The 20,068-nt window shown below is 39.7% G+C and overlaps 1 protein-coding gene across 1 annotated transcript; it reads right to left on the bottom strand.

The window, feature by feature from the left end:
- Nucleotides 1-14,995: 14,995 nt before the first annotated feature.
- Nucleotides 14,996-15,952, bottom strand: LOC141612065 (17.1 kDa class II heat shock protein-like). Its single transcript, XM_074430765.1, has one exon. The coding sequence runs from the start codon at nt 15,683-15,685 to the stop codon at nt 15,212-15,214; it is 474 nt and encodes a 157-aa protein (XP_074286866.1). The 5' UTR covers nt 15,686-15,952; the 3' UTR covers nt 14,996-15,211.
- Between the last annotated feature and the right edge of the window lie 4,116 nt (nt 15,953-20,068).

Here is a 20,068-nt window from a genome sequence, read left to right as displayed (position 1 = left end):
CCTAAAAGATCTTGTTTCACAATAAATTTATGTAAACCGCCTTACACGAGTTTTGGGTATTGTGATTGAAGGCAGTAACATCATTGTAAATTCGAACATCAACACTAGTGTTGGGTAAATTAATACAACACAAGTTACAAAATTAAGTTTAATGATAAATGTTACAATTCACATGTAACATGTTGGAGTTAAATGAATTTGAATTCATTTGCGTAAAAATGTGCAGAAAATGAATGAATTGTTTTAATTCATTTGTTGTGATAACATGAAGTGACTTTATGGTATTAAGTTATAAGGTCACTTTCACATGCTATATAAAGGATGCAATTCCTTTGGTAAAAGTATCTCACAAAATGTAATCAAACAAAGTGACTAAAAAAGTCGGGGTTTGAGGGTGAGATAGAGTACAACAGGTGTTTTTATATACAATAATTTAGGAGGTTACTCTAGGGGTTATATTAGTGGCATTGACTAATATTACTGGATTGCTAGAGGTTGTTATCTTATATTATTGTGGGTTTCGAATTGGTATTAATTCGGGACGGTTACGTTGTACTGGTACTATATTATTATAGTGGATTCTAGTAGATTTGGCTAGTGGGTTTTACTTCCGGTTTGGAAGGTTTTGCCCTGGGGTTGACCCTAAATATTGTCTCATCTTAATATTGCTTACATTTATTTATTTTACAATTTACTTGTCGATTGGTTGGTTCCGTTGCGCGTGGGAGATTGGCGCTAATTTCCCAACAGTGGTATCAGAGCCACTAAGCTCGGTCTGGTGGCTGGTTCAATTGGCAAGTATGTCAAATATGGGGTCTTGTAGATACCCAGACCGACAGGGGCAAAAAACCGACTCAGAAACCCGCAACTCGAGTCAAACCAAATATTGAATGTCGAAAATAATGCCATGAATGTCTTTATCATGTCATTTCCATTAAAATGACCCTAATTAGAGTTAAAACCAACACTGAGCCAAAAACCGACTCGAAATTCAAATCCCGACTCACACGGGTCAAACCCGAGTCAAAGACACAAAATACCTACCCCAGATATCACCCAAGAGGAAGCTTCCACGGCTAAGCAACCATCAAAGACCACAAGTCACAACCAACAAAACATTGGTTAGAACAAATGGAAAATCCAAATTTGCGAAAAGGACAATACACCCATTTGTATCATAAGGTAGCTCGCGCCTAAAGCAGGTGTCTGCTTAGCCTCTACGCAAAATCAACCGACCCACCTCCCCACATTTCTCTATAAATACCACCCTTCACACCACGCAATCCTCACGCGAGCGTCCGCCCCTTCACCTCTCCCTTAAACTACTAGACTCGACTTCCTAAGTCACAAAATCGACACGTGTTTACGACCTACCGATCGTAAACACAAGCCTTACACATTTTGTTTGGTACCGTCGCCCTGATTCGACCGACCCATTTGACCAACTCGATTCATCAATCAACATGTTTTAATTAACATATTTTCAACATATTTTCAAAACAAAATCCTTTTTTGAAGGCACTCTTTTAAACTTCTTTGATCGCGAGTAGTCACAACGAGAAAACCGCCTCTAAAGTCGTCTACTTCGCAAACATCAATACATGTAAGTTTGAAGGTGTAAATATCTCACTTATTTCATGGCTCTACTGTTTTTATGAGTTTATGAGCATGAACAATGCATAACACGATTCAAATATAGGTTGGACGAGCCAAAACCGAGTTTTGGCCCGAGACAGAAGCCCCTTGCTATGCAAAGAGGCTCGCGCCTCTTGTGGGTTCTCGGGTCAGACTCAAACGTGTTTGTTCTCGTATTTCCTCTTTATTTAATTTCTTATTTGTAATCGATTTTTACCATTTCAAATATTTCAAATCATTTTTATGACAAACTTTTTAGCCATAAATTATAATCACCCTTGGTTCCATATACCATGACGGTTTAATCCGTGACTCGGTGATATTAATTGGTTAATCACATTTTAAAGGAAATTCTTTTCTTTCATTTACCATTTTAATTCATTTTTATGATAAACATATTTTGACCATTACAAAAATCATCGTTGGTTCTTTATACCATGACGGTTTATTCCGTGACTCGATGATATTATTGGTTAATTACAAATTAAAGGGTATTTTAACCCCCTTTATTTTATTTACCTTTTTTCTCATTTATATACATTTACAAACATATTAGTCATAATTTATAATCATCCTTGGTTCTTTATACCATGTCGGTTTAATCCGAGTACGATGACAAACTTGACTAATTACAAATAATTGAACTTAACATAATTAGTTCAAATCAAACATTTTCCTTTTACACATTTTAAGATGTTTTTCAAACTTGCAAATCCGACAACGAATATTACTAACATAATAGTAATTATTCTGAGTCATGCAAATCATACTTGCAAATTATTAATCACAAAAAACGGTTTTAAACAACCTTTTTAACAACCAGGAGACGCCCCTTGGGTCGTCGTCTGACTCGCGCCCCTAAGAGGCCGTCCGTTCTCATATTTCAAAACCTGGGCAGAGCCCTTCCCTCGCCAATAGGCCCGCGCCCCAATGGGGCACTGTTATGTCTCGTTTTAACACCTGTCTAGGACGATCCCGATTACGGTTAACCCGAATATGTGACGGATCAGATTGACAAGTTTATGTTTTTACACTTTGTCATTAAACACACTTTTTCAAATAAATGGATCGTGTTTAATTTGGTAAATGGATGTTTAATTTCCGTTTTCACATGCAAATCAATCTAAATCTTACTCGACATCAATTACTTGATATTTGGATTAACAAACCGACTTAGGAAATTCTCACATGTTAGGTCAAAACTTTTGGATGTGCATTCATGCATTTACACCGTTGATACTTTTGCACTTTAAACAACCACGATCGATCAGTACAGGCCGCTAACGCGGGCGGGATTGGGTGTCCGATTAAAGGGCTTCCCAATACATACCCTCACCCCTTACTCAAAACCTTTGGATAGTGGATGGCCTTATCCAGGGCGTACAAGAGTCATTTTAGGCATAGAATGCTAAAAGGGGGACGAGTCCTTATCTTTAGTACCTATGTCAAGCACCACTTTTTGCCTTGATTGACCTAGGTATAAAGCGGATTCGAACGGGTTTCAGGCATCCCACAAATGCTTGGCGACGACTCCGAACATCTTTAATCGTTTCGAGACCTTTGCCGAGACGAACCCGACCGATCTAAAGCGATCCGGTCGAAAGCATTTTTACGTCACCGAGCGTGGCTTTCAAAAGACCGATGCATGTCCACAATTTGGCTTGGCGTGCAGGTGGCCTGTGACTACAGACCGGCAGGCAACATCGCGCCTGCAGGCCGGCCTGTGGCCCATGGCCACAGGTCTCAATTTGCAGTACCAAAATTTGATGGTAAAAGTAGTTTCACCATTTGACAAAAAAGGATGAAGGAGCTCCAGCTTCATCTTGTCTTGGCTAGAGCCTTGAAAGGAGATGATGGTAAGCCGGGGAAGATGAGTGATGACAACTGGGAAGAGGTTTGCACCAAGTGTGCAAGTACTATTATATTGTGCATCTCGGATTCGGTCATCAATTGTGTTCTTGATGACGACTCTCCATCGGTGATATGGGAAAAGCTGGAGAAGCTCTACATGGCGAAGAGTTTGACCAACAAGTTGCTTTTAAAGCGACAGTTATATCGGTTGAGGATGGACGAGGATGAAAATTTAATTGGGCATGTAAATGTGTTCAAATGGAGTGTGAGACGAGTTAAAGGAGATCAAGGTGAAGCTTCAGGAGGAAAATAAGGCGATACTACTCCTCAATTCTCTCCCGGACACATATGATACTTATGTGGATACTATTTTGTGCGGTAAAGACACTATCACGGTAGATCAAGGACAAACAGCTTTATTGTCCTTTGATGCGAGGAAGAAGGACAAGGCTGGGGTTCGAAGTGACAGTACGAGTACAGTTGCAGTTGCTCGAGATGGGAGAGGTTGATCGTTTAACAGGGATGATGGTTCGAAGCATGGCAGGTTTCGGTCCAGGAACGCTTCTAAGAATAATGATGTGAAGTGTTTCAAGCGTGGTGACCTTGGGTATATTAGGCGGTTCTGTCCTAATAAATGCGGGAATGAAGAAAACAAGGGCGACACCAACTTGGCTGCCGGTGAAGGAAGTAGTGGTTGTTTCCTTACCGAGGGTAGTTGATGCGTGTCTTTTATATAAGGTTTTCACCTCATTTTTACACGCATTTCTGTGCTTTTTATGTAGCATCTGGCTACAAATGCCCCCGAATATTCTACTTTGGTCCGTTTATTGTAATTTGCAGGAATTGACCAAAGAGGAGCTAAATCGAGCCTTAACTGTCCCAATTGCACGCATTCATGGAAAGAAGGAGCTGGAGCTTGGAAATCTAACAATTGGAAGACGTATGAGCTGAGTTTGGAAAGCAATTCAAGTCCTAACACGCCTAAATAGCTCGATCGAGTGGTTACTGTTAGATCGAATGCTTTACACACTCAAGACTGGTCGATCGACCAGTTTAAGGAGTCGATCGAGGAAGTTCTGCAAGCAGTGCTCGATCGAGAGGTTGTTCTAGCTCGATCGAGTGATTTGCGTTCGATCGAGTAATATTACTACTCGATCGAGGGGTTTTCGTGTGCTTTTAGTTTATTTCCGCCTAATCTTTTATGGGCTTTTGTAATTAGTCCATAGATTAGGTTTAAGACGATTTTTCAGTATAAGACTGAGGAGAACATCACGTTACTCCTATCTCTTCACTACGTACATTTTCGACTGCTACTTCTGTCACTGTTCTTTGGATTTCTATTCTCTACATTTGTTACTCGGATTCGGTATTATCAATCTAGTTTATTTCTTAATCGTATTTACTGCTTTTAAATCCTTTGCTCTTTGCTTTATAATTGTTCAATCAGTCTCTTAATAGTTTATTCATCATGCTTAGTTTAAATTATTTGGTTATTGTAATTGTTAATCCGACGATTATGAGTAGCTAATTTCCTATGCTAAGACTATAGGGGATCCATAATATGAAGGGAGAGTAATCGATTTACTAGGTTAATGTTGGTACCGTCTTTGTTGTTTAAATGCTACAATTAATTGTAATTGCCTAATTGAGTCGACGCAACTAGACCCTTATTCTTAGTGGACCTTGACCTGGACCGAAAGGTTGGAAGAGGCAGACTAGTAGCGAACAATAGAGTATTGCAGCGAGGGCGAAAGTTAAACTGTTTACACTTTAGGGTGAATTAAGGACCGAAAGGTGACGTTCGCTACCCCTTAGACCGTACTGCATTGACCTGGGACCTAGATTATTCGACCAGATGATTATGGTGAACCGTTTGTCTTAGCTATTCTCCATTATCTGTTAAACTCCTTCCTTTTATTTCTCTTTTCCTTATTCTCTTAGTTTAGAAATCACATTTTACAAACCCCCAAATTGGTTACCTTGACGAACCTAGTTTTAGCAGACAATTTCCTACCTCTCTGTGGATTCGACCCGACTTCCCTAGCTATATTAGTTAGAGCCGGTTGGTTATTTTTTTGACAGTGCGCGACGAGACGTGTCAAATTTTGGCGCCGAATTCGGGGGAGGTGGCGCAATTTTGTTGCTTTAATTAAGTTTGTCTTTTGTCTCAAGGAATTTATTCCTTGAGGCTGATCTCATTTTCTGCAAAGTTTTGATCAGTTCTGCAGATTAGCTGTTGCTTCGAAAGTTGCTTGGCAATATGCCTACGATTACAGAGCATACAGAGCCATGTGGTAGATGTGGCGAGGAAGGACATGACCTTTATGAATGTGTAGCAAGTATAGAGCGTGCCCTTGCTTACAAGAAGTACAAGCAAGGGGTTCCTTTTTCTCAGCTATATGAAGAGATAAAGAGCGTCTCTACCCCTTCTACGCCAGTACCACAACCGGTCTCTCCCTCTGCAAGAGAAGAAATTGCCGAGTTGAAATCCATTATGATGAGTATGTCACAGAAATCTGATACGGTTATATCGGAATTGAAAGAGCAAGTCGCGCAGTTGACACACGCGACGGATCAAGCCAAGTTTCTTCCAATTTGCGATCCAGCCAGTGCGATGAATTTTCAAAATGACCTTATTCAAGAAGAAAACGAGGTGTTGACAGTTGATGATGACTCAGATGATGATCTAGACGAGTTGTTGCAGGAAATACTTGATGCGTGTGCTGTAACCACTCGATCGAGTGACTCTTCTACTCGATCGAGCGGTTCTAATCGTCCAGTGACTCGATCGAGTAAAAATGGTGCTCGATCGAGAGGTGCAGAATTCCGAGACGGTCGATCGAGTGACTCTTCTACTCGATCGAGCAACCATGCTGAAGATATCACTCGATCGAGTGAAGAACAAGGTCGATCGAGCGACAAAGGTACTCGATCCAGTACTTCAAGTGGCGGAAATTCTAATTTACTATCTAATACCGCCACCGTGTCATCTTCCCCTGCTGTGGAGACGTCACGCATTGATAAGGGTAAAGAAAAGGTTGCAGGATCGCTCATCGCTACCAGAGTACCCTTCCCGAGTCGTTTGAAGGACGCAAAGATCGAGCAACAGTACGGTAAGTTCGTGGACATCGTGAAGAATCTCCAGGTAACTGTCCCTTTTTCCGAACTTGTTACTCAGGTACCCACTTACGCTAAGTTTATGAAGGATATCGTGACGCGTAAGAGGAATTTGAGCGAATTTGAGACAATTTCATTTATGGAAGAGTCTAGTAATTTACTGTTAAATAAGGCCCCTCCAAAAATGAAAGACCCGGGCAGCTTTTCTATTACTTGTGTCATAGGTAATATGGTTATTGATAAGGCCCTTTGCGATTTAGGTGCCAGTGTCAGTGTCATGCCCCTTCCTGTTTGCAAGAAATTGAAGAAGAGTCACTTCAAAGTGACTAACATTACCCTACAGATGGCTGATAGATCTGTTAGGAGGCCTTTAGGTGTCTTAGAGGACGTGCCTGTGAAAATAGGCAAGCTTTACATCCCAGTAGACTTCATTGTCTTGGATATAGCTGAGGACACTCGGACCCAGATTATCTTAGGGAGACCGTTCCTTTGTACAGCTGGGGTTGTTATTGATTTCAGACAAGGGCGTCTGACTCTTGCAGTAGGGGATGACGCTATCACATTCAGTTTGCCCAGCACTTTAGCCCACCCAATGATAGAGGACACTTGCTATTCGGTCGATATCATTGACGAGTCTATTTATGACTTCTGGTCGGGTTCTTTTATGAGGGACCCACTATAAGCTCTCATGCTTTTTGATGAGTGTGCAGATAGCCCAGATGACGATGACGCCGCGATGGATTTGCTTGTCGATGATCTAGATGAGCATGAGGGAGAACAGGTGGAACAAATGATCAGCACTCTTTGCTCCATTGAGGTAAAGGTACCGGAACGTAAACCTCTCCCTTCTCATCTTAAATATGCTTTCTTAGACAATACAGAGCAATATCCAGTCATTGTTAGTGCCAAGCTTAGTGATGATCAGCTGACCTCTTTGTTAGCTGTCCTTAAGAAAAACAGGAAGGCAATGGGCTATTCATTGGACGATATCACGGGGATTAGTCCCGATATTTGCATGCACAGGATAGAGCTGGAGGAAGATCACAAACCCCGCAGTGGTCGGCGGGCCGAACCGAGGAAGATGCAGGATGTTGTGATGGCCGAGGTAATGAAGTTCTTTGGATGCGGTATTATTTATTCGTCGGCAATTCTAAATGGGTGAGTCCACGGGTAGTCCCGAAGAAAGGAGGGACAACGTAGTTAAGAATGAGAAGAATGAATTAATACCCACCCGAGTAGTGATTTGGTTGGCGGATGTGCATAGACTACGAGACAGTGAATGCCGCCACTAAGAAAGATCACTTTCCCCTTCCTTTTATTGATCAAATGGTAGAAAGGTTAGCTTCTCATAAATTTTTCTGCTATTTAGACGGGTACTCAGGGTTCTTTCAGATCCCTATCCACCCGGACGATCAGGCTAAGACTACATTTACCTGTCCTAAGGGCGTTTTTGCGTATCGTAGAATGCCTTTTGGTTTGTGCAATGCCCCCGCCACCTTCCAAAGGTGTATGATGGGGATATTTTCAGAGTATATTGAGTCTATCATGGAAGTTTTTATGGACGATTTCAGTGTTTATGGAAGTGATTTTTCTAACTGTCTGTCTAACCTTGAGAAAGTGTTGCGTATTTGTATTGAGGTTAATCTTGTGCTAAACTGGGAGAAGTGCCACTTTATGGTCAACGAGGGAGTTGTCTTAGGGCACTTAGTTTCTGATAGGGGAATAGAAGTTGACAAGGCAAAGGTGGAAGTGATTCAGCAATTACCACCTCCTGTTAATGTTAAGGGGGTGCGGAGCTTCCTTGGTCACGCCGGTTTTTATCGCCGGTTTACCAAGGATTTCTCCAAAATTGCTAAACCACTCACACAATTGTTGCTTAAGGATGCCCCTTTTGTGTTCACTGATGCTTGTCTTTCTGCTTTCAACAGGTTAAAGCAGGCCTTAGTCTCCGCGCCGATCATACAGCCTCCCAACTGGGACTTGCCATTTGAGATCATGTGTGACGCGAGTGACTATGCACTAGGAGCGGTGCTAGGCCAGAGGAAAGACAAAGCCTTGAATGCTATTTACTATGCGAGCCGAACTCTGGATGAGGCTCAAGTGAAGTACACTACCATCGAGAAGGAGTCATTAGTTGTAGTTTATGCCTTAGAGAAGTTTCGTACTTATTTAGTTGGGTCAGAAGTCACTGTTTTTACTGACCATGCAGCTTTGAGGCATCTCCTCGCTAAGAAGAAGGCAAAACCACGGCTACTGAGATGGATACTCCTCCTTCAGGAGTTTGATTTGCAGATTAAGGACAAGAAAGGAGCTGAGAACGTCGTAGCTGATCACTTGTCGCGACTGATGCGACAAGAAGGGGAAGATTCTCTACCTATTGATGATTCTTTTCCGGACGATACTTTAATTGCTGTTATATCGTCTATTGTTGACCAAGAACCTTGGTATGCAGATATAGCTAACTTCGTTGTCAGTGGCAAGCTGCCGCCTGACCTTTCTCATCAAGAAAAAGAAGCGTCGTATAACGCTAAGCAAGTATCCGGGACGATCCTTACTTGTTTAAGGAATGTGCGAGGACGGTCTCTACGGACGGTGTATTCCGCAGTGGGAGACCAAAATAGTCCTGGAAGGCTGTCACTCCTCTTCATATGGTGGTCACCACGGTCCATCGCGCACCGTGGCTAAGGTACTTGATCCTGGTTTTTTTTTGGCCTTCTTTGTTTTTGCCGACGCCAAGTCTTTTGTTTCACTTGTGATGCATGCCAACGATCAGGGAATATTTCGAAGAGACATGAGATGCCACAAAACGGCATCCTAGAGGTTGAGGTTTTCGATGTCTGGGGCATTGATTTCCAAGGACCGTTCCCGTCCAGTAAAGGTAACAGGTACATCTTAGTAGTTGTAGACTATGTGTCAAAATGGGTTGAGGCAATTGCTTCACCTCATTGTGATGGTAAGACCGTGATAAAGATGTTCAAAAAGATCATATTCCCCCGATTTGGTGTCCCTAGGGTCGTCATTAGTGATGGGGGGATGCATTTTAAGGAAAAGAAACTCACTTCCATACTGTCTAGAGTTGGTGTCCAACACCGGCGTGGTTTGGGGTATCATCCCCAAACTAGTGGTCGCAGAGGTCTCTAATCGTGAGTGAAAGAGATCTTGTCTAAGGTAGTTTCTAAATCACGGAAAGACTGGAGTCTTAAGCTAGATAACACATTATGGGCTTATAGAACTGCCTTTAAGACACCAATCGGTGCATCACCTTATAGGTTAGTTTATGGGAAATCGTGTCACTTACCTGTTGAGCTGGAATGTAAGGCCTGGTGGGCAATTTGTGAGCTTAATTATGATCCTAAATTGTGTGGTCAGAATCGTCTTTTGCAGCTAGATGAATTAGAGGAGTTTAGGCTCAATGCCTATGACAGCTCGCGCATTTACAAGGAAAAGACGAAGAGATGGCATGACAAGAGAATCCTACCTCGGGAATTTCATGTCGGGCAGAAGGTGCTTTGTTGTTTAATGCCCGGCTGAGACTATTTCTGGCAAGCTGAAGTCCAGATGGAGCGGTCCATATACGGTGACAGCTGTTACCAAATTTGGATCCGTAGAGCTTGAAGATTCCGAGAGTCATAGATTCAAGGTGAATGGCCAATATGTGAAGCATTACCACGAGGCGAGTGAAGCGGATAATCGTGTCGAAGTCTTGCGCTTCGACGAGCTCGACGCGCCAGTAAATTGATGCCAGAAAGGTCGTGCGGGACCTCTTAAACCAGCGCTCTCCGGGAGGCAGCCCGGACTGTTTTATTATACCTTTGTTGAACTATTTAAATTTTCTTAGGCATACGTTGAACTTTGAATGCTGCATTTTGAACTCCATCTGCATTTTCTTTGCTTTTAGTGCGTGTTTGCAGGTAAGAGTACTCGATCGAAAGATCGTGTGCTCGATCGAGCGCTTTTTGAGGGAGATTCCACTCGATCGAGTGATAACAGTCCTCGATCGACCAAAACCCATACCACGTCTACTCGATCGAATGGCCTTTCACTCGATCGAGTCCACTCATGCTGCAAAACATTCGATCGAGCTGTTCCAAGTGCTCGATCGAAGGGTATTGACTTCCAGCCGCTACTTTACGTCTATGGAGCCACTGCTTGACATTCTTTGACCTCCCATGTTCATGGTCGGTTTGGGGAGGTCCCTCCTTATGACGTTTTGTAAGTTTTCCGACACCGCTTCTCCTTTTCCTTTCAATTTGCATTACTTTCCCTATTTTCAGTACAATGAGGGCATTGTACGGTTTGGTTTGGGGAGGTATGCATCCATATCTGTGTCTGCATGTTTCATTGCATTTCTGCCTCCATTTTTATTATTTTCGCATGCATCGTTGTTTGTTTCATAAATCAAAAAATTTTCAAAAAAATTTCATGTTTAATTTGAGTCGGAACGTTTGAACATTGACGCTACTTTGAACCCTTACTTGAGCCCTGCATTTCCTTGACATTTAGTTGGCGTGATTATGTGCATAATCTACGAGTTTTTGTTTCTTCCTTATCTGAACGAATAGACTTGATTCATTATGTCGGCAAGCTACATTACATTCTGAGGTTAGAGCTTATTAAACTGGTGACATTCATGACCGGTTTCATTTAGGATGTGAGTAGTACTCTCTCTAAGACATGTAACATCAATTTGCATAAGCATGAGTCTAGTATTCTTAATACCTGTATGCATTCGGTCTGTGGATGGTGACGCGTGTTAGGAGAGGCAGTCCCCTTATTTCATTCTACCCATGAGCCTCACATAGCCAAATTGCCTTTTTGTCCGATCAACTACTTTCTATAATACTTTCTACCCTAGCTGAGCTAGTAACGAGTAGTTCTTGGAATGTTTTATTGCAATACGGTTATTTTATCTGATTTCAGAAGATGGTGGAAAGATTGAAGGGAAAGAAAGAAAAAATGTTGAATTGAGAAAAAAAAAAAAGGAAAAAAAAGGAGAACGAAAAGTGCGAAAGAAAGAAGAAAAAATGGAAAATGAAGGAAAAATGAAAAATGAAAAAAAAAAGAATGAGAATTGCACAATGTTTCACACTCCCATGCCTTATTTATATTTTATGGGGAGTTGACGATTTTTGGTGTTTTGTGAGCTTAGTGCATAATTTTGCACCGTTTCATCTTGCTGTTATGAGTACGAAGTTGGGATGCAGTCTATTTTTGGATCCGTTGTTGCTAGCCTGGCTATTAACCCCACACATCCAAATTCACTTTAGCCCCTTCTTACCCACTACCTCACTTACCCAAATGTAAGTCCTCGGCACGTGTCTTGATCATTAGTATGGTTGGAATGCATATGTACGGTTGTAGAGACTTTATTCATGTTAACTGCATGCATGCTCTTATAGGTCGAGTTAGGTGAGTGTCTGATTCTTTTCTATCTTTCACGTTATACTCGCCTGTGCCTGTTTTTGAGTGATGAGCGACCCGTGAGAGTCCGACATCTTTGAGTCTTGCAAGGTCGACGGTTCAGTAAGTTTGAAACATTAATTTAACTCGTTTGCACTTTTCAGTTGCCATTCTGACATTTTGTTGCATTAAACTGGTTCTAGTGGATGATTTGTAGCTGATGCGTTGGTCCCGTTCCATTGTTCACCCTTAGTTGCATACATATTTGCTTGGGGACAAGCAAAGGTTTGGTTTGGGGAGATTTGATGCGTGTCTTTTATATAAGGTTTTCACCTCATTTTTACACGCATTTCTGTGCTTTTTATGTAGCATCTGGCTACAAATGCCCCCGAATATTCTACTTTGGTCCGTTTATTGTAATTTGCAGGAATTGACCATAGAGGAGCTAAATCGAGCCTTAACTGTCCCAATTGCACGCATTCATGGAAAGAAGGAGCTGGAGCTTGGAAATCTAACAATTGGAAGACGTATGAGCTGAGTTTGGAAAGCAATTCAAGTCCTAACACGCCTAAATAGCTCGATCGAGTGGTTACTGTTCGATCGAATGCTCTACACACTCAAGACTGGTCGATCGACCAGTTTAAGGAGTCGATCGAGGAAGTTCTGCAAGCAGTGCTCGATCGAGAGGTTGTTCTAGCTCGATCGAGTGATTTGCGTTCGATCGAGTAATCTTTCTACTCGATCGAGGGGTTTTCGTGTGCTTTTAGTTTATTTCCGCCTAATCTTTTATGGGCTTTTGTAATTAGTCCATAGATTAGGTTTAAGACGATTTTTCAGTATAAGACTGAGGAGAACATCACGTTACTCCTATCTCTTCACTACGTACATTTTTTCGATCGCTACTTCACACTTTGTTCTTTGGATTTCTATTCTCTACATTTGTTACTCGGATTCGGTATTATCAATCTAGTTTATTTCTTAATCGTATTTACTGCTTTTAAATCCTTTTCTCTTTGCTTTATAATTGTTCAATCAGTCTCTTAATAGTTTATTCATCATGCTTAGTTTAAATTATTTGGTTATTGTAATTGTTAATCCAACGATTATGAGTAGCTAATTTCCTATGCTAAGACTATAAGGGATCCATAATATGAAGGGAGAGTAATCGATTTACTAGGTTAATGTTGGTACCGTCTTTGTTGTTTAAATGCTACAATTAATTGTAATTGCCTAATTGAGTCGACGCAATTAGACCCTTATTCTTAGTGGACCTTGACCTGGACCGAAAGGTTGGAAGAGGCAGACTAGTAGCGAACAATAGAGTATTGCAGCGAGGGCGAAAGTTAAACTGTTTACACTTTAGGGTGAATTAAGGACCGAAAGGTGACGTTCGCTACCCCTTAGACCGTACTGCATTGACCTGGGACCTAGATTACTCGACCAGATGATTATGGTGAACCGTTTGTCTTAGCTATTCTCCATTATCTGTTAAACTCCTTCCTTTTATTTCTCTTTTCCTTATTCTCTTAGTTTAGAAATCACATTTTACAAACCCCCAAATTGGTTACCTTGACGAACCTAGTTTTAGCAGACAATTTCCTACCTCTCTGTGGATTCGACCCGACTTCCCTAGCTATATTAGTTAGAGCCGGTTGGTTATTTTTGACAGGTACGCGACAGACGTTCAGTAGTGACATATTTGCGGTCACGGATGTGAACGACGTGTCATCCAAAGAAGAATGGATATTAGATTCTGGTTGTGTCAACCATGTTTGCACCCGAAAAGATAATTTTGATGAACTCCAAGAAGGCGTTGCTAGGAAGTTGAGTTTGGCTGATAACTCAAAATGTCAAATAGAGTGGTACACACTTTGGACAAGGTTGCTTATGTTCCAAAGTTGCGGTGGAATCTAATCTCACTTAGTCAACTAGACTCCGAAGATTATGGGTGTAAAACTTATGGGGGAGTAATGAAAGTTACTAAGGGTTCTATGATCCTCATGAAGAGGGAGTTACGTTGTGGTTTATATACCATATGGGTCGGCATGTAATAAAAACCTCACATGATAGCTGGAAATGGAAAAGTCGTACACATGTTTCGTTCGCGGATGAGGCGACGAAGGTAGATTATTTTCAGGTTACAGACGGGCGCAAAGGTAAAATTCCTGATGCTAAAAAGGTGGAGAGCAAGAGGTTACTCTCCGGAGTTAAATAACGTCACTGACTGGGTTTAGGCTATATGCGGTGCATTGGTCGTGATAGTGAGTTAGGGTGAGGACCGAATATTAACCCGGGTGTGCAGCTGTTGATTTCAAAAGGCCAATGGTTGATTCCTCGGTGGTTATCACTTGTGTTGAAGGCCAGGGAGAGATTTGTTGGGTAAATTAATCCAACACAAGTTACAAAATTAAGTTTAATGATAAATGTTACAATGCGCATGTAACATGTTAGAGTTAAATGAATGTGAATTCATTTGTGTAAAAATATGCAGAAAATGAATGAATTGATTTAATTCATTTGTTGTGATAACGTGAAGTGCCTTTATAGTATTAAGTTATAGACACTTTCACATGCTATATAAAGGATGCAATTCCTTTGGTAAAAGTATCTCACACAATGTAAGGAAACAAAGTGACTAAAAAGTCGGGGTTTGAGGATAAGGTGGAGTACAACAGGTGTTTTTATATACAATAATTTAACAGGTTACTCTAGAGATTATATTAGTTGCATTGGCTAATATTGAAGGTTAGAGATTGTTATCTTATATTATTGTGTGTTTCGAATTCGGGATAGTTACGTTATACTAGTAATATATAAATATAGTGGATTCTAGTAAATTTGACTACTGTGTTTTACATCCGATTTGGAAGTTAAACACCAGAATTTGACCCTAAATAATCTCATCTTAATATTGCTTACATTTATTTACTTTTACTGTTGACTTGTCAATTGATTGCATCCGTTCATAAGAGATTGGCGCTAATTTCCCAATCACTAAAAACAGAACATATTTTGATTGTATAAAACCGGATTATCGCATTACATTCCCGATTATCTCTAACCAATTATTACAATACCATACCATACCATACCATACCATACATAAGCTATTAAACTCACTAACCCATAATCTCATATCATTAACCATACAAAACATCACAAATTAAACATGATTAGTTGAGTACACGAACATGATTAGTTGAGGAAATCAAGCAACCTGAACTTGAATAGTCCTTGGTTTCTTAGGCTGAGGAGGTGGCAATTTCTCAACAGTAACAACCAAAACCCCATCTTGACAAACAGCATTAATAGCCTCCATGTTAGCATTATCCGGCAACGCAAACTTCCTCATGAACTTACCAATCCTCCTCTCCATTCTCAAGTACTTAACCCCTTCTTTCTCCTCTTCCCTCTTCCGCTCCCCGCTGATCACCAGGACGTTTTCATCTTCAACAAGGACGTTGATATCCCCGCTCTTGAGACCCGGCATGTCGATGATGAACTCGTACTTGTCCGGGTGCTCTTTCACGTCCGCAGCTGTGCGAGCCATGGCTCGAGCGTCGCGGACATAGGACTCAGCACCAGTGGTGGGTTTTTGGGCGGGAGTGAAGTCATCGGTTTCGAGGAAGTGTTGGATTGTGTTGAGGATTGGTGCGTCGAAACCCATCATTCTGAAATCCATTTCTTTGTGTTTGTTGAGGAATTAGTCTGAAATCTTGAGAGTGATTGTTTTTCAAGAGATGTTGATTGTTGGTGAGATTAGTGGGAGTGTGGGGGAATTTATAGAGATGAAATGGATGTTTCTAGGGAGGGATAAGAATTTTGGGAGATGATTCTAGGGTGTTCGTGATTGACGTACAAGTGTAATGGGTTGGAAAAGTTCCAGAAGGTGGTGGATGGGTTTAGATAGTTCCAAAATAATACAGTGTGGGAAACATGTAAATCGTAACGCATGCTTTTCAATTTCCCGTACGCGATCTATTGATCTATGTAGAGGTGGCATTCAGGTTGATTACGGATCGGGTCAAAGCGGGTTGGCTCATATCGGGTTTAGGTTATATCGGGTCAGTAATGGATTCGGGTCGATTCGATTAATGTCGAGTCATTTTCGGGTTGGGACGGATCGGGTCATTAGCGGGTCAGTTTCAGGTCAAGTTATCAGCATATATTATCTTATATATTTAGTTTTAGATAGTAATTTTATATTTAAACAATGAGTAGGTGTATTGATTGTCGTATTAGGTGAAAATAATCCAGATAAATGTCAATTTGATTTTATTTACATCATTATTAAGCTAGTTAATTATCGGGTCATCTATCCAGTTGAGAAAATATCATGTCACGGGTGGGCCGAGTCAATTCAAGTCGGGTTGGAAAAAATAAGCCTGCTATCGGTTATCGGGTCGGGTCGGGTCGGGTCGGCTTCAGTTTACCTAATTTTCGGGTTCTATCGGGTCGAGTTTCGGTCGGGTCTGGTGATTCGGGTCGGGTCTGGTCAGGTCAGGTTTTGCCAGCTCCACAATGACAAAATTAGTCGGTCTAGTTTTAGCCGTAAATTTGTGAACTTGCATTAAGTGACATAAAAGAATATAATTTTTTCATGGCATATTCTATTGTATATTCTCGAGTTTTTCGGTTTTCTATGGTTTATCCCTATATTTTTGAAATTTTATGGTGTACCTTTGAACTCTAAACACTAGTCTATACCATGACCTTATTTATTGTATTTGATATGCTGTTTTCTTAATCTCCTATCTACTAAAAGAATAGCTATTCTCATACTTTTCCCTCCAAAAAACATCTTCTTAAATAAGGAAGTTAATTTACAATTTAGCATTCACTAAACAAGGAAAACAATAATTATGATTTATTTCATTAATTATTATCTTTTCATTAAAATTAAATTCTTCATCAAATTATATTATTTTCACTAAAATTTAAACTATACGAGTAATATTTTTATTTAAAATATAGATAAAATTTATAAAAATTTATAAATTGTTAAATTTCTTAAATGCTATTATTTGAGAATGATTTGACCCATACTATATATAAACAAAACTGTAAATCACTATTATTACTTTCGTGGCAAAAAACAAAAAAATTGAAAGAATTTATAAATTGGAATCTTTAGCTTTGTGGTATAAGAATATTTTCTGTATAATACATTTTAGCACATTCATTAATTTTCAATTCCAATATTTTTTTTCCAACTAATAAACAATGACGAGAAATATGAACAATTAATAAGATACCAGTATTATATAAGAAATTTATTGAAAATTAAAAACTCTATATGCCGTGCATTTATTGCACGAGGTCTAAACTAGTTGATCTATTAAATCGTTTATCTACCATTCCAATTACTCGATAACCTACTCATTTACTTGACAACTAGTGTAGATCCCGGGCAATTAATGCGCGGTGTTTATAGAGTTATTATTCTTTTATTACTTATTCATCCTAAATTAACACATCATTAGTTTTTATATTTCACGTCATTATATTTTTATATGAGAAAAAAAATTGAACTGTAAAATTAATTAAGAAAATTGAGTAATATCATGAAATTTATATATTAATTATTTTTTAATCACAAAAGTAATAATTTAATTTTATAAACTTCTAAACTTGTTTTAATGCTTTTTTCTTTCCACGAATCTAATAATCATTGTTTATATTTTTGTTTAATAGAGAGGAAGTAATATGCGACAAATCATTCTCAAACAAAGTTTAGCAATTTGTATTTAGACTAGTATATTTATTTTAATTAAAATTTTTTTTTTAATTTGATGAAAAGTTATATTTTAATGAAAAAGTAATAGTTTAATGTTCATTTATTTTTTTTATTTAAGTAAATAAAGTTTGGAATGAATTTTTTTCCTTATGTAAGTAAATGAAGTTTGGAGGGAAACCGTTTAAGATTTCTTATATATGGTATGATATAAAATAATCTGAACAGACGTGATTGAACAGAACGACAGGCTGTTCGTTCTCAGGATAAGATAAACTCGTGTATGTTTATTGACGTAATTAGTAGATTTGCAGCGGAATTTTGTTTGTTGTATTGTAGCTTTCATGAAATTGTCTCCGCCTCGCAAGGTACGAACTCGAAACACTCACAAACAATCTCGCAAGGAACATTAAAAGACTAAACTCGCAAGCCTAATCAGACAAAGTTCACAATGGAAACTTCTATTAAAATTCTCAATCTCACGTGTTTGAACAATGTCATTCACGGTCCTTATTTATACTCCTACTTAACTTGACTAATAAGCTATCTTTCCTAATTCTACTCGATGTCAGACATCTGACTCGAGATCTAATTACTTAGCTTGCATATTAAGCCATCTACTTATTTCCTAAACTAACTAGGAAAGTTATTAAACTAATAATAATTAAAATACAATCAGATTTAGGGTATTCTAATTAAACTAGGATTAGGAAACATCTAGCTTTCCTAACTTTATTCGAAAATAGTAAATTAATATAAATAATTAATCCTACACGATTTAGGAAATCGTGTATCCTGCTTGGCCTAAGGAACCGTGTCCAGCAGCTATGTGACCGGTTTTGATCTTCTTGATGTCTTAATGCGAACCACATTTTAGCATAATCACGCCCGTTGGACCAAACCCGAATCCCTCTACCATTCGATTTATCTTCCGAGTATGCTCCTGTATCATACTCTCCTTCTTTTGTTTTTAAATTTGACCTCAAATTTCGATCATGCATGCTGCCAACGGGATAAAAAACGTACCACACAAGTTAGATCATAATTGTAATGACGGACTTACTTAACATTTTTTCGACTTCCTCCTTAGTAGCAATCTTCTTGCGGCTTTTATGGTCTTCGACCCACCACTCGTGCTTGTGCCTTCCACCCCGCCTCCCTCCTCGCACAAGTAACGAAAAATTGAAATAGCACTTGCCTGAGCTCGTAAGTTCACCGTGAGCATCTACTAGTACCGAACTCAAAACCCAACAGCACCGATAATTTTCAACATCTAGCTTCTTGTTAATCGATTTATCAAGTGGTGATTGATAAGGTTCTTTATCTTGAAAGCTTGAACAATTATTATCATGTGACAATGCCTTACTCAATATCAGATTATCATCAATTGTTTCAGCCTTGGACAGATTCGAAAATACCTCGTGCTCACTCACAATTAGTTCATCAACCAAGCCCATTTCAACCTGTTGCTCATCCTCATCAATAGCATCATTGAAAGACTCAAACTTTTCCTCCTTGAACGGACTAGCGTGAATATGCAGATTGCGAATCACCGTCTCTGGTTGGTCATCGTCACTCATCATTGGTTCAACATCGTATGTGATAGACTCACCTTCCTCTTTTGCTTCTTCGTTCTGGATTTTACAGTCTTTTGGACTGTTTGGTAGAACAAAACAAGGTACCATCTCGCTTAACTCGTGTACTGTATGGGCTCTCTTTTGTGGACATTCACTTGCTATGTGTCCATATCCTTGGCGCTTGAAACACTGTCTTGCACTAGCACTCTTAGATTCAACGATCACGCTCTTTCTCTTGTCCTTCACGTCTTCTGCTTGGACCTCCTTGGACTCGCTAGTTGCTGGCATCGAATAAGAGCTCGTCCCTTTCGAATAAGAATGCGGTTTTCGTGCCTTATCATGTTTTTCAAACATTAATGCTAATCGGCACACATCATTAAAACCTTCATAATTCTGGATCTCGACTCTTTTAGCAAGCGCGGGTGTTAGGCTCTTGACAAATCTCGCCACTCTTAGCTCTTCTTTCTCCTCAAGATCGTACACGATTGACATCTTTTCGAATTATTTGATATAATCAGTCATGGACATTCTTTCTTTCTCGAAAGATTGGATCTTTAAGTAGTTTTCTTGTTCATAGTCACTTGGCACGAACCGTTTCAGGAGATGCTTCTTCAATTTCAGCCAAGATTCGATCTTTGCTTTACCTTCTTTCTTTCTTTGTTTTTTTCAGATTCTCGTACCATAAAGGTGCATACTTTGTAAGCTTCAAGATTGCAACTTTAAATTACTTCTTGTCATCATACTCTTTATATTC

The sequence above is a fragment of the Silene latifolia genome, chromosome 11, assembly GCF_048544455.1.
Source record: "Silene latifolia isolate original U9 population chromosome 11, ASM4854445v1, whole genome shotgun sequence".
Taxonomy (NCBI): Eukaryota; Viridiplantae; Streptophyta; class Magnoliopsida; order Caryophyllales; family Caryophyllaceae; genus Silene; species Silene latifolia.
The sequence above is the reverse complement of the archived record's forward strand: the minus strand, read 5'-3'. Positions and strand labels throughout refer to the sequence as shown.